We start from the raw sequence: 15,002 nt of genomic DNA on the forward strand, positions 1-15,002 counted from the left end.
TGTGATACTTTATGGTTCGGGCTCTTTTTGTAGCAGGAACTCCTTTGCATATTAGGCGACACACCCCTCATGTAGCCAATCCTCCAAGAGCTTACAGTAGCCCCTGTAAGAAGAGCTCTGTAAGCCCTGGATCTATGATATCTTATAGCCGAGAGCCAGTTTGGTGTCGTGGATAAGAGCGGCGGACTCTAATCTGGGGAACCGGGTTCGATTCTCCGTTCCTCCACATGAAGCCTGCTGGGTGACCTTGGGCCAGTCCCAGTTCTCTCACAGCTCTCTCAGCCCCGCCTGCCTCACAGGGTGTCTGTCGTGGGGAGAGGAAGCGAAGGTGATTGTGAATTGCTCCGAGACTCCTTCGGTAGCGAAGAGCAGGAGTATAAAACCGACTCATCCTCTTTTTATGATGTTTTATTTTGTAAGCCGCCTCGAGCGGGCTCCCCGAAGAGGCAGCATAGAAATTTTCAAAACGAATAAATACAACAGATGTCTTTCGGGACCACCACCCAGAATTCCATTACTTGGGCCCCTCGTGGCCAGATCCTCAATCCAGAATCGAAACCAGTGCGTTCCAAAGCATATGCTCAAACTCTGTGGTTATTACAACATTTATTGAAAGTATAGAAGGCACTTACAATACAGGGGAGGGAGGACAGGATGCCTCCAAAAGAAGAAGCCGAAGTGTAATCGGAAATCAAATGACACCCAAAAAAAAGAAGAAAAAAAAGTAACAGGTTTCACCCGGACCAGAAAGAGCACCTTTCCCTGTTAACTATACAGTACGTGAAAATAAGCTACAATCAGTCGACTATGGGTTAAAATAGATAAGACTTTTTTTTAATATAAAAAGATTAAAAAATGTTCTATTCTTAGCGGTTAGAAAAAGAAAGGGGGGGGGAACAGAATTTAGTTTAACACACGACTGTAAAAGGAATCACGAGTTAGTGGTTCTTCTTCTGAAACTTCCGGCCTCTCAGTTCCTGCATTGTAAGAGGTCTTGGTACATTTCGGCGAGGTGAGCCGCCTCTCTCTGGCCGGAAAGCAAAGCACCGTGGGTAGTGGAGTAGTACTTCCTGTGGGTGGCCTCACCTGAAAACATCACCTGTATAGGCTGTAGATCCAGGCAGAGGGAGAAAAGGTTGGGGGGGGGGAGAAAGAAGAGATGAGGAAATATACCAAAAAGTGTTTCAGAAAGAAAATATCTGATTTCTAATATCTAATTAATAATATCTTCCACCAGGCAGAGCCAGAGCTCTGTATATATAAGAGCTCCTCCTGAGAGCCAGTTTGGTGTAGCGGTTAGGAGCACAGACTCTAATCTGGGAGAACTGGGTTTGATTCCCCACTCCTCCACATGCAGCTGCTGGAGTGACCTTGGGCCAGTCACAAGTTCTCTCAGAGCTGTTCTCTCAAGGGCAGTTCTCAAAAGAGCTGTCTCGGCCCCACCTACCTCACAGGGTGTCTGTTGCGGGGAGGGGAGGGGAAGGGCAGGGAGGGTTGCCTCAGAGCTTAGTACTCGTGGCCCTTTCTTACACACCCAGGGAAATGCTGATCGCCACATTGGGGGTCAGGCAGCAATTTTTCTCCAGGCCAGTTTGGCTGGAGATCCTGAAGGTTTTTTTGTCATCTTCTGGGCATGGAACAGCGGTCACTGGTTGTGTGTGAGGTGTAGGTATTTGTGAATTTCCTGCATTGTGCAGGGTTGGACTAGGTGACCCTGGAGGTCCCCTTCCAACTCTACGATATATAAAATGAGGATAATTTTTACAAGTTGCAGCAATCAACCTGCATTTCTCAAGTCGTGTAAATAATCCCTTGCAGGAGCTCTTCTACCCAACAACCCCAGATTCACAGAAAAGCCAGGAGGAGGTGCTGGTGGACAGAATGTCAGAGTATGACTAGAGCAGGTTAAAATCCCCCTTGTGCCATGGTTGCTCACTGGGCAAGCTTGGGCCAGTCACTCCCCCTCAGCCTAATCGATCTTGCAGGGTTGTTGTGAGAGCGGACCTGGTGGGATAGAAACATGTATATCACCCTGAGACTTTGTAGAAAGGACGGGGGGGGGGGGGGGAGATAGAAATGGTGTTTCTCAGGACTGCCAAGAGCACGTACTATGGTGAGACAACTCCAGGGGCCTTGGAGTCACTGTGGGGGCCAACCGTGGGGCCCCGCGGGTTACCGTGGGGGCCCACGATGGGGGCCCTGGAAGCTCTGTTAGGGGTCCACTGAGCCAATAAAACTACATGATTAATTTTAATGCAATGTTTGGGTTGGATCTTGGTGGGCCCAGTGAGAATCACTGTCTGGAAACCAACAGCAGGTCTCAGCGGTCCCAGTCCAGTTTCTCGTCCAGAGCGTACTTACAGCTGTCTTGGAGCTCTCAGTATAAGGCAGTGGCTTTGCCAGTTTCTCCACATCTGCTCCACTCGACCCAACTTGAGTGTAGGAATACGAGCCACGGAAATACGGATTGCTGCCCCACGAGGATCGGAGGATCCGCCGAGGTTTTGGAATGTCGGGATTCCCTAAACCAAAAGCAACCAAAGAGAATGGACGTGAGGCCACAAACCACGCCTAAAGAGATGTTCGGAATGCCGGCTATTGAAACTGGGGCCTTATCGTGAAGAACACTGACAGTCCTTGTCAGGGGTAGTTTCGTAGAAAAAGAGCTAGGGGAACTCATTAGCATAACTCATTAGCATATGCCACACCCTCTGACATCAGGGGCCCGGCGGTGGACCTGCAAGGCCGGCGGGAGTGCAAGGAAGCCCCGCCAAGGCCCTCCCTGGCCCCAGGCAGGCAGGGGTGGGGAGAGGCAGGGAGGAAGCAACTTACCCTCCCTTTTCTCCTGCCTCCTCCTGGCTGAATGAGGGCTGGAAGTGGGGCGGCCGGAAGCAAGGGGCGGGGCTTCGTCGTGTGCCCCGCCCCCCGCACCTCACCCGGGGGAACTGCGATCCCCCGCGATCCCCCCCAAATCGACCTCTGGTCCTTGTAGATATCTGAAGAAATGAGCAGTGACTCAGGAAAGCTTGGACCCTGTCACAGATTTTGTTCGTCTTTAAGGTGCTGCTGGACGCTTGCTCCTTTCTATTGCTAAAGGTAAAGGTTTCCCTTGCTTGAAAGCCAGTCGAATCCGACTCTAGGGGGCGGTGCTCGTCTCCGTTTTCCAGTCGAAGAACCAGCGCTGTCCGAAGACGTTTCCGTGGTCACGTGGCCGGCATGACTAGACGCCGAGGCGCACGGAATGCTGTTACTTTCCCACCGAAGTGGTACCTATTTATCTACTTGGAATTTCTTGCTTTCAAACTGCAGGAGCTGGACCCAGAGACGGGAGCTCACTCCGTCATGCGGCACAAGGGTCTCGAACTGCTGAACTACCGACCTTCCAGTCTGCAGTTCAGCGTCTTAACCACCGAGCCACCGCTACTGCTACAAACAGACTAACACGGCTACCCGTCTTCATCTATCTCATAAGGAAGAGGTTTGGCTTCGACTCTCCCAACATTCTGTGAGTGGACGTGCCTTCCATGGCAGTCATTTTCTAGTGGCGTTGACGGCCCACAGTTCTGCCATCCACGGATGCTGAGGCCAGAGTTGCCACGGAACACACAAGGTCCTATCAGTTGCGTAATCAGGACTATTTCGGGGCAGGAATGAACGGAGTTCCGGCTGGCTTCAGAGTTGGCCATGCCCACTGCAGCCAAAATCTCTGCGTACATGGATACAGAGGGACGGCCTGCAGAGCGACACCCCCCCCCGGCGATTCCGAGGTGGGTGGCCCGGGGGGGGGCCCTGGAAGGATTGGGGAGGCATTTAAATGCCTTCCCATGCCTTCCCCGGCCTGTCCAAGGGCCGACTTGCCCAGGCAAGCCAAGGGAAGGAAGTTTAAACTGCCTTCTCTTCGGGGGGGGGGAGGGGGGCTTGCCCAGGCAAGCCAAGGGAAGGCATGGGGGTGTGGCCTAATAAGCTAACGAGCTAGGCTGTCAGGGTGTGGCCTGTTATGCTAATGAGTGTCTGCGGTTGGATGTGGCCTGTTATGCTAATGAGTTCCTGCTGGGCTTTTCCTACAAAAGAAGCCCTGTGCGTAATCAACATTTATTGTAGCCCGGGTCACCGTTTGCTAAAGAGAGGTGATGCTACCCGACCTTTGCAAAAGCTATTGTGAGAAGGAAACACACACCCTCCCCCAAAGCTTTCCTTAGGGTCACAAACTAATCCAAGGCCTATTTGTGTACAGGCAACTGCAATGTTCCCTCTAAGCTATGGAGCCCTGTGAGCAAAAATTCTACTTTGTGAGCTACTGGCATTAAAGTTGTGAGCAGGAGCTTTGGCTGCCGCATAAATTAGTTTGCTCTGGGCCGTCCCTTCCTGAGCTAAGACAAAAACGTGTGAGCCGGAGGCTAAAAAACTGTGATCTAGCTCACACTAACTCAGCTTAGAGGGAACACTGCAGGCAAGGTGAAACTGGACTCTTCACACAAGGCCACTCTTTCTGTTCATGTTGTGAATAGCGGGAACTAAAATGCCATGAAAATATTTGCCCTGAACTAGAGGGGAAGAGCCCTGGAACCATACAGCCCAGGCTAACCTGATCTCATCAGATCTCAAAAGCTGAGCAGGATTGTCCCGTGTCAGTACTTGGATGGGAGACCACCCAGGAAGTCTGGGGTCGCCATGCAGAGGCGGTCGATGGCAAACCTCCTCTGTTTATCTCTAGCCTTGAAAACGCTACGGGGGTTGCTGTAAATTCGCAGCAAATTGACGGCACTCTCCACCACCGGGGGGAAAGAAAGGGAAACCAGATTGGCGAATCACGCTAGATGAAGGTCAGGTGTCCATGTTTGCAATAAGGTGGAGAAGAACACTCCCAAAATCGTTTCTGTCAGACGAGTTGGAGAACTGGGAATCGCAGGTAAGACTGCCTTAACCTGAGATTTCACAGAGGACTTCAGGAATGTCTCCCCATGAATTTGAAGAGGGGAAGAGCCAGCAAGTTTTCTCCCACTTAGGAGAATGGGAACATCAGACATTAATTAGAAGAAGGCCAAGAATGAGTGAAATGCTTTTAAAGACAAAAGTGGGCACACTGTAGACATGTACAGCCCTTACAACCCAGGTACATTTCTGCACGTAGAAGCGTACCTAATCTTCATAAGGGGGACGTGCAGGGCTTTCCCTCCTTCTCAGCTGTGGTCCTTTTGACCTGACCCTTCCCTTGTGGTTGACCTTTTCACCTCTCCCTCAGGCCACTATGACAAACATACCCACAGAGTGGGTAACAAGTATCTTATTGCCCTACGTTACTAGAGGGGGAAAGATCAGAAGGGGGTAAGCCCTGACTTAGATGGACCAGGCGAGCCTGATCTCATCAGATCTCAGAAGCTAAGCAAGGTTGACTCTGGTTGGCACATGCAGGGGTCAATTCCTGCAGGAGCGCACAGGAGCGGAGCTCCGGCAGTAAGGACACATGCAACAAGCCCCACCCCCTGCTCCCAGCAGCCCTCAGTCAGAGCAAGAAGCAGCCAGGTAAGTTGCAGAGCTCCCCCCCCGGCCCCCTGGTCCAAAACAGTCCAGTGACACCATTAAGACCAGTTTTATTCAGGTACAAGCTCTCCCTCCTCTGCAAGGACAGATCTGCACATTCCCCCAATAGCTAGCAATCCAAAACAGCCCAGTAGAGCCTGAGTGGTGGGTGTTGCCTTCTGACACACTTCCGGTGATGTCAGGGGGTGTGGCCTATGCAAATAAGTTATGCAAATGAGTTACGCTAATGAGCTCCTGCACCTCTTTTTCTATGAAATGACCCCTGGGTTCGTGGAAGGGAGAACAAGGGAGTCCAGAGTCACTACATGGAGGCAGGCAATGGCAAACCACCTCTGAAAGCCTCCTGCCTTGGAAACCCTACGGGGTCACCATGAGTCCGTTGTGGCCTGATGGTACCTCATTATTGCCCTGACCTGGACGGCCCAGGCTAGACTGATCTCATCAGATCTCGGAAGCTAAGCAGGGTCAGCCTTGGTCGATACTTGGATTGGAGACCTCCAAGGAAGTCCAGGGTTGCTACGCAGAGGCAGGCAAGGCCAAAACCACCTCTGAATGTCTCTTGCCTTGAAAACCCTACAGGGTTGTCGTACGTTGGCTGCAACTCCACAGCACCTTCCATTGCCACCAGGGCAGAAACTGCAACAAGTTTAGCTGAGAACTGAGCTCTTTCTAACCTTTCTAACCGGTAGCCACAGATGACAGAGTTCTTTCTAACCGGTAGTTCACAGCTAGTTGAACTGAGGTACATGTGCTAAGGTGGCATCGGGTACCTCAGGCTGCAGACTTCTCACAAGGATTGGATACATCTGCCATTTTGCTCGCAGACCCCTCAGCCATTTATAACTCTTAAATCCCACAAATAGGCAAAATACTGCAATTTTGACAGCTTAAGTTATAAGAACATAAGAATGTAAGAGAAGCCAATGTTGGATCAGACCAATGGCCCATCCAGTACAACACTCTGTGTCACACAGTGGCCAGGAATACCAGGTGCCATCAGGAGGTCCATCAGTGGGGCCAGGACACTAGAAGCCCTCCCACTGTTGCCCCCCCCCAAGCACCAAGAATACAGAGCATCCCTTGCCCCAGACTGAGAGCTCCATCTATAAGAACATAAGAGAAGCCAGTGTTGGATCAGGCCAGTGGCCCATCCAGTCCAACACTCTGTGTCACACAGTGGCCAAAAATACCAGGTGCCACCAGGAGGTCCAGCAGTGGGGCCAGGACACCAGAAGCCCTCCCACTGTTCCCCCCCCCCCAAGCACCAAGAATACAGAGCATCATTGGCCCCAGACCGAGTTCCTATCTACACCTTGCGGCTAAGCCACTGATGGACCTCTGCTTCATAAGCTTATCCAATTCCCTCTTGAAGCTGTCCATGCTTGTAGCCACCACCACTCCTGTGGCAGTGAATTCCATGTGTGAATCACTCTTTGAGTGAAGGAGGACTTCCTTTTATCCGTTCTAACCCGACCGCTCAGCAATTTCATGGAGTGCCCACGAGTTCTTGTATTGTGAGAAAGGGAGAAAAGTCCTTCTTTCTCTACCTGCTCTGTCCCTCAGCTTAGAGGGAACAGTGCTCGGAATGTGAAGACACCTGGAGGTCTTCCCCATCCCTCACCTGGTTGCGAGGTCTCCGCCCCACCCTCTTCCCCCAAGCTTATGTTCCAGCAGTAGGAATTAGAACGATAAAAGGGTTGGAACTATTGTTCCCTCTAAGCTGAGTTAGTGTGAGCTAGCTCACAGGTTTTTAACCTCTGGCTCACACATTTTTGTCTTCGCTCAGGCAGGATGGCTCGAGAGCCAACTAATGTAGGCAGTAGCCAAATCACTCGCTCACAACCGTAATGCCGGTAGCTCGCAAAGTAGAATTTTTGCTCACAAGACTCCACAGCTTAGAGGGAGCATTGGTTGGAACACTCTCCCGATGAAGAAAGGTTAAAGCGCTTGGGGCTCTTTAGCTTGGAGAAACGGCGGCTGAGGGGTGACATGATCGAGGTTTATAAGATTATGCATGGGGTAGAGCAGGTAGAGAAAGAGGTCCTTTTCTCCCTTTCTCACAAGACAAGAACTCAAGTGGGCACTCAGTGAAATTGCTGAGCAGTCGGGTTAGAACAGATAAAAGGAAGTCCTTCTTCACCCAAAGAGTGATTAACAAACGTAATTCACTGCCACAGGAGGTGGTGGTGGCTACAAGCATAGAAAGCTTCAAGAGGGAATTAGATAAGGATATGGAGCAGAAGTCCATCAGTGGCTATTAGCCACAAGGTATAGATAAAAACTCTCAGTCTGGGGCAAGGGATGCTCTGTATTCTTGGTGCTTGGGGGGGGGTCAACAGTGGGAGGGCTTCTAATGTCCTGTCCCCAGTGCTGGACCTCCTGATGGCCCCTGGTATTTCTGGCCACTGTGTGACACAGAGTGTTGGACTGGATGGGCCACTGGCCTGATCCAACACTGGCTTCTCTTATGTTCTTATGTAACCTCTGAATTTCAGTGCATTGTCAAAGATGAGACGCACACCCCTCCCCTACAGGCTGGGGAAGGGGATACAATCGTGCCCGTTTGTTCCACGCCGAGTTTCAGTGGTCCTACCAGCAGCAAGATTTCTTGCTGCTTCCAAATGACTGCAAAGCCCAAGTTGGAGACGAAACCCCGACAGTCTCTCACTTTCCACCTCTAGATACAAGCCCGGTAGCCCCTTAAGAGACCAACAATATATTCTGGGTTTAAGTGCTAGGGGAGTCAAAGCTCCCTCTGTCCGATACGAGACTCGTATCGGATGAAGGGAGCTTTGGTTCTGAAACACTTATACCTCGAAAGTCTTCTTGGTCTCTTAAGGGGCTGCTGGACTCGATTCAAGCTGCGCTACAGCAGACCAGCACGGCTACCCTCCAAGACTTGCTTCGTACCATAACCGGTGGACTCCCGTCTTGGGGTGCACAGTTAGCACGGGCAGACCCCATCTGTCGATCCACGCTGCCCCTGGGCAATGTTTGAATTTGGCAACGCAGTCCTAGATCAAAAGGCTTCCCCGCCCAGACCCTTGAACTAACTAGTGAAGCCTTTGAACAATACCGTCAAGCGCCAGTAACCAGAAGATCAAAGGAAGGCTGGGACTTTCGGCGCAGTCAAAACCACCCCCAGAGTAAGCATGCAGCATCGGTTGGTTCCCGAGCCGCCTATCTCACTCCTGTGAACTCAACACACACACACACATCCCCGCAAAGCCCAGGCATCTAAATACAGGGGGTTTAAATCAACAAAGGCCAGTAATACAAGGCACGGGATTGTTTGAATGGGGCACCGCTTTAATCGGCTTTACAAAGAGCCGCGATGGTCAGTGGTGCATGCACCGGCTCAATTCTAGAGGGTTTCGGCAAACAATCCCAGTAAATCCATTGTGCTAATCTGCGTGTGAAACTGAAGTCCCAGAAAAGGGAGGGTCCATGGCTCGGTGTCAGAGCCTCTGCTTCGCATGCAGAAGGTCCCAGGTTCAATCCCCGGCATCTGCATTTAAGGACCGCTAAGTAGGTGATGTGAAAGACCTCTGTCTGAGACCGCAGATAGCAGTGAGCTCTCGGAGTAGACAATAGCGACTTTTATGCACCAAAGGTCTGATTCTGTATAAGGCAGTGTCGTGTGTTCAGACTGTTGCTGGGTAGAAAGGAAGCGACAAGGGCAAATGATCATGAAAATAAAGATCCAGATGACAGCTCTAACTCAGACCACATGGGAGGGGCCGTGGCTCAGTGACATAGCATTTGCTCAGCACGCAGAAGGTCCCAGGTTCAGTCCCCGGCATCTCCAGCTAAAAGGACCAGGCAGGAGGTGATGGGAAAGACCTCTGCCTGAGACCCTGGAGAGCTGTAAAGAGGGGTGTGTGGCTCAGTGGAAGAGCCTCTTGCTGGAACTAGAGATGGGAGCTCACTCCGTCATGCGGAACACTCAGGTCTCGAACTGCTGAACTACCGACCTTCCACAGCCTGCAGTTCAGCTTCTTAACCACTTGAGTCACTGCAGCTCCTGTTCAAGGAGCTATGACTCAGCAGTAAAGCATCCACTTTGCGCGTAAAAGACGGCAGGGTTCAAATTCTTTCATCTCCTGTCCAACGACCTCTAGTCTTGGGAAAGACCATTCCCTGCTTGGCACCTGGACCGCCACTGCCAATCAGAGTAGGCGATACTGGCCTAGGTGGATAACAATCTGATTTAGTACAAGGCAATTCCTAAATTCAACCGACAGGAGAAAATCTTTGGGGAGGGGGGCAAAACACAGCCCATCCTCGGCCTGCAGAAGAGTTCAGGCGGCATGCGATAAGGCAAAGCCTTCCCTGCCCAAGGCCTTGGAGAGCGGCTGTCAAGCTGAGCTAAACAGACCAACGATCAGACTCGGTATAAGACCCCTTTGGGCTGGTCAACCTGCACTTCAAATACCTCTCGGTACAAAGTATTGTCTCAAACCCTGTACTGAGCAGGAACCAGTCGTGCAATCTAGATGGCTACACTAATTTAAGGTAGAGTTCACCAGCTACGGCTCCCTTGCATTTAACAAAAGCAGCATTTTATACTGTTTCGTAGCCTTCATCTCGGTGATCATTTTAACAGATCTGTTACGGGAGGTCTGTGTCAGGAGAGGCCACTGCCGGGGGCGAGGGGGAGAGCATGCAAAAGGTCAATCCCAAGCAGCCAAAGAACAGAACCAAGAAAGGGCCAGCCTAAGGCCCCAAAGGACCACTGCCAGTCAGAAGGGGGGAGACAGGGCATGGGGAACCAAGAGTACGAGGCAGCTTCATGTTATTCGTTATTATCCCATATTTCTGACCGGAGGCTGAAAGGCAGGGGTTTGCCTGAAGCCACCCGCTGAGTTCATGGCACAGATTTCCTAGTTTATAACCCTTAGCTGCTACATTGCCCCGAACGGAGTGCTCCCAATTACAGCTGACCCTTGCCATTCGTAGGGGGCTCCGGGTCACCGTGAACGGCAAAATACGGAAATGCGAGGAGGGCAGGATTCTGCTGCATCCCAATAGTTAAAAAATTCTTATAAAATGTAAGGACGTAATGCAGGGGTGTCAAACCGGACCATCCAGGGCTCTTATCCGGCCTGTGAGCAGCTGGTCATTACTTTATTGCTAGATAGCAGAGGCTGTACATTATGTCCCTGTACAGACCAACGATCAGACTCGGTATAAGACCAGTGCTAATGAGTAAAGGGCAGTGGAAGTGGAAGGGTGGGTATCAGGGAGATACTGTAAGGAAATACTGTAAGACTGTTTTGTTTATTTATTTATTTTGATTTATATCCTGCCCTCCCCTTAATGGGCTTTAAGCATGTTTGTATTTTGAGTAAAAGAAAAATACTGTTAATTGGGTTTGCCTGTGTCCTTTATAAAGTTTATATCGCCAGTACTTGGCATTACATTTTACGGCACACATGGCCTGGCCCAACAAAGTGACATTTATGTCAGATCCGGCCCTTGTAAACAAATGAGTTTGGCCACCTCTGCATGGTTAAGGTGATGGAAAAATTGGCTGGAGACCATGAGACATAATCAGATGGTGGACCACAAACAAGTCAAATCATCAGTCATGAATCCACAAATAGCAAAGGATCCCAATACTGGTATAACTTGGTCTACATTGAACTGCAAGAGGAGCCCACCAACCATTAAGTATAGCTGAATAGACCTGAATAAAAGCCAAAGACATTGGCATTATTTGGGCTCAGCTATACCAGTAGCCAATCACATTCTCTGATCTGTATTCGGCTTAAATAATACCTGAAAAATACCGTTAAGGTATTTTTTGGGTATTTTTTTGGCTCAGTTTATGCCAAAGGCACACCCCTACTACAGACTAACACATTTACTGTGGTCACCACACCTCAGAAAGGATATTACACCATTGGGAAAAGCGCAGAAAAGGGCAACTAGAATGATCAAAGGGTTGGAACACTTTCCCTATGAAGAAAGGTTAAAGCGCTTGGAGAAACGACAACCAAGGGGTGACATGATCGAGATTTACAAGATTATGCATGGGACAGAGAAGCTCGAGAAAGAAGTACTTTTCTCCCTTTCTCACAATACAAGAACTCGTGGGCACTCCATGAAATTGCTGTGCAGTTGGGTTAGAACGGATAAAAGGAAGTCCTTCTTCACCCCAAGAGTGATTAACACATGGAATTCACTGCCACAGGAGGTAGTGGCGGCTATGAGCATGGATGGCTTCAAAAGGGAATTGGATAAACATATGGAGCAGAGGTCCATCAGTGGCTCTTAGCCACAAGGTATAGATAGGAACTCTCAGTCTGGGGCAAGTGATGCTCTGTATTCTTGGTGCTTGGGGGAGGGGGCAACAGTGGGAGGGCTTCTAGTGTCCTGGCCCCACTGCTGGACCTCTTGATGGCACTTTTGGCCACTGTGTGACCGAGTGTTGGACGGGATGGGCCACTGGCCTGATCCAACACTGGCTTCTCTTATGTTCTTACTCTCTGAAAGGATCTTTTACCACAGTCCCTTCCTCCTCCTTTTCCTCCTCCTACCTGGCCTTCTCCCATTACAGAACCAGAAAGGGGAGGCAAGAATACCGCAGACCTGTAAATTTACGCAGCATCTCAGTGCAGGTCTCTGCCACAGTTTCGTCGTCATACTTCTCCATGATCAGGGCCTCTTCCCCGCAAATCCAGCCGCTGAGGACATGGCCGTAGCGCTCGGGCGGGTAGAGGACATCAAAGCTGCAGATCTTCTTGTACCACTGCTCCTCCGGGTAGGTGAGGCTCTCACTCTCGGCTTCGTCTTCCCAGACAAACTGGATGCTGTTGCACTCGGGGCTCCAGAAGGGCTCCTCGAACTCCAGGAAGATCTTGTCTGTGGTGCTGATGCCCAGTTTCTGAATGGCCATCACCTTCTCCTCAGGCAGGTGGGGCTGGAACATGCTCTCGTGGCGCTTCTTCAGGACCCCCAGGGACACCGTCACAATGACATGGTCGGCTGGGATAAACTCACAGTCCTCGCACTCGATGAAGACAGGGTAGCCCGCGTCCTCTTCCATGCGGTCGCTGTTGTGGTCGGCCACGCGCTCGATCTCCTGGCTGATGGACTGGTTCCAGTGGATGCACTTGACCGGCTTGTTCAGCTGGAGGACCGAGTCCGGGATGGAACGGGACAAGATCTCCACGATCTTCATGAAGCCGCAAGGGATGATGTGATGGGCTCCGGGGATTTCGGTCCACTCCCCGAATTCGCTGAGAGAGACCTCATCCATGCTGTGGGAGCTGCTCTCGCAACTTTCCACCTAGGGGAGGGCAGACATAGAACAATGTTAACGCAGAGGGGAAGGGAGGGATGTTCTCCTATGCTTACTAATGATGAAATCAACTTGTGGGACTCAATACCAGAAGGCATGATAGACAAATTCATAGACACTGTAATGGCTAATGATAGCTAGACAGAACTCCCATTGGCTAGTCACTGCAAAAACAAGAGACACTGGGAACCAATCAAAAACAGGTGGAAGGCTGCACCCCTATAGTCACTTTGGAGCTACCAAATGCAATCATAAGATCAGAAGAGCCATGCTGGATCAGACCAGAGGCCCATCAAGTTCCGCATTTTCTCCATGCCGTGGCCAATTGCACAGGGCCCCACATGGTCGGTGGGAACGATACAAAATGGTGGCGAGAAACACAGCAAAGTGGAAACACAAACTGTGGAGCACTGTGAAAACTGGGTTCTTTGTTCTGGTTCAGATCGGTCTGGATGGCAATGAAACAGGACAGATGTGGACAATCACGACCTAATCAGAGAACAAATGTAAAGAAAACAGTCGTGAGAGTCTGGCCCACAGATCAAGCAGTCAACAAGACTTGCGAAGGAAATGCGTCTGGGATCCGTTAGAAGCTTAGCAGCATATTTCAGCCTGAAGACTTATTGAGATCAGCGTCCTATCTGAATGCATTTTACCTTTCATGACTTTTTGTAAAGCACTTTATGAGCAAGAGAGCTTTAGTACTACTCTAACATTTCCTGAGGAAGATCCAATTTTGAAACGTTGTGATATAATCCGGAGACGACGTTGATGGTGTATTTTCACACTAGGTTTTTCTTATGATTTGAAGGAATTTGTTTGTTGTGTTGTAGTGCTTGTTGACCATCATATACAGAAAGATTTCCTTTGCAAGTCTTGTTGACGGCTTGATCTGTGAGTCAGACTCTCACGACTGTTTTCTTTACATTTGTTCTCTGGCAATGAAACAGGCTAGCGGCAGGGGATGGGGAGGGGGGGTAGGGTTGCCAGCTCCAGGTTAGGCAACTCCTGGAGATTTGGAGATGGAACCCTGGGAGGACAGGGACCTTGGTGGGGTCCAATGCCATACAGTCCACCCTCCAAAGCATCCATTTCCTCCAGGGAAACTGATCTCCGTAGTCAGGAGATGAGCTGTAATTCCGGGGGATCCCCAGTTCCCACTTGGAGGCTGGCATCCCTAGGATGAAGCCCAGCTAAAGAATGACCGTAACAACTGAGACAAACAGGCACACTGTCTCTGGTATTGGAGGAAGCAGACATCCGTCACGACTAGCAGCCGCTGATTCTTCATGAATTTGTCCACTCCTTTTTTCAAAGACTTCCAAGTTGGCAGCCATAGCCACATCCTGTGGCGGCGAGTTCCACAGTTCAACGATGTGCTGTTTGAAGAAGTGCTTCCTTTTGTCTGTCCTGAATCTCCCACCCTTCAGCTGCGCTCGAGATGGAACGTTACTAGATAGGGTTATCCTTGGTGCCAGCCAGCACGGCAATCTATAAGGTTTTTTCTAAAGCAAACGTAAACGTAAAGCAAATAGTCTAGCATATTCAGATCTGCATGGATAACATGAGCCACAGGCCGTATAGGAGCACATCACCGTCTTCCCTCTTGAAAGCATCATCACCACGCCTTTTTCTCCTGCAATGACAGCCTGCAGGCAAGTCAGCAGACAACCACACAAGTAAGGGCCAGCCGAATACAGCCTGAAGGAAACCGAATATGTGCCACCAAGTTGCAACCGATTCATGACCACCCCAGGATCATAGGGTTTTCACAAGAGATGAGCAGAGGTGGTTTGCCGTGGCCTTCCTCTGCACAGCAACCCTGGTCTTCCTTGGTGGGCTCCCATCCAAGTACTGATCATGGACTTCCCCTGCTTAGCTTCCAAACGGTAGGTTCAGGACAGACGAAAGGAAAATTACTCGACACAGAGGAGGGTTCAAATGTGGGATCTGCTGCCAGAGCATGTCATGATAGCCACAGGAATAAACAGCTTTCAAAGGGATTAGAGAGCTTCATGGAGGATACGTCTGTCAATGGCTACTACCCATGGTGACTGAGGGGAACCTCCACAATCAGAGGCACTTATCCTCTGAATCCCAGAGCCAGGAGGCAACATCAGGGGAAGGCCTCGGCCTCTGTGCCCTGTTGTTGGCT

The 15,002-nt window shown here is 50.4% G+C and overlaps 1 protein-coding gene across 1 annotated transcript in view; it reads right to left on the bottom strand.

Moving 5' to 3' along the window:
* Nucleotides 1-596: 596 nt before the first annotated feature.
* The window catches only part of SMOX (spermine oxidase), a 65,150-nt gene continuing 50,744 nt past the window's right edge, over nucleotides 597-15,002 (bottom strand). Inside the window, exons 5-7 of the mRNA XM_015411176.1 lie at nucleotides 12,136-12,835; nucleotides 2,362-2,522; nucleotides 597-1,108 (exon numbers count right to left, since the gene is read on the bottom strand). Of these exons, the coding sequence (XP_015266662.1) occupies nucleotides 971-1,108; nucleotides 2,362-2,522; nucleotides 12,136-12,835 (999 nt within the window). The 3' untranslated portion in view covers nucleotides 597-970. The remainder of the gene's footprint in view (nucleotides 1,109-2,361; nucleotides 2,523-12,135; nucleotides 12,836-15,002) is intronic.

Source organism: Gekko japonicus, unplaced genomic scaffold, assembly GCF_001447785.1.
Source record: "Gekko japonicus isolate JY-2015 unplaced genomic scaffold, Gekko_japonicus_V1.1 scaffold850, whole genome shotgun sequence".
Classification (NCBI taxonomy): Eukaryota; Metazoa; Chordata; class Lepidosauria; order Squamata; family Gekkonidae; genus Gekko; species Gekko japonicus.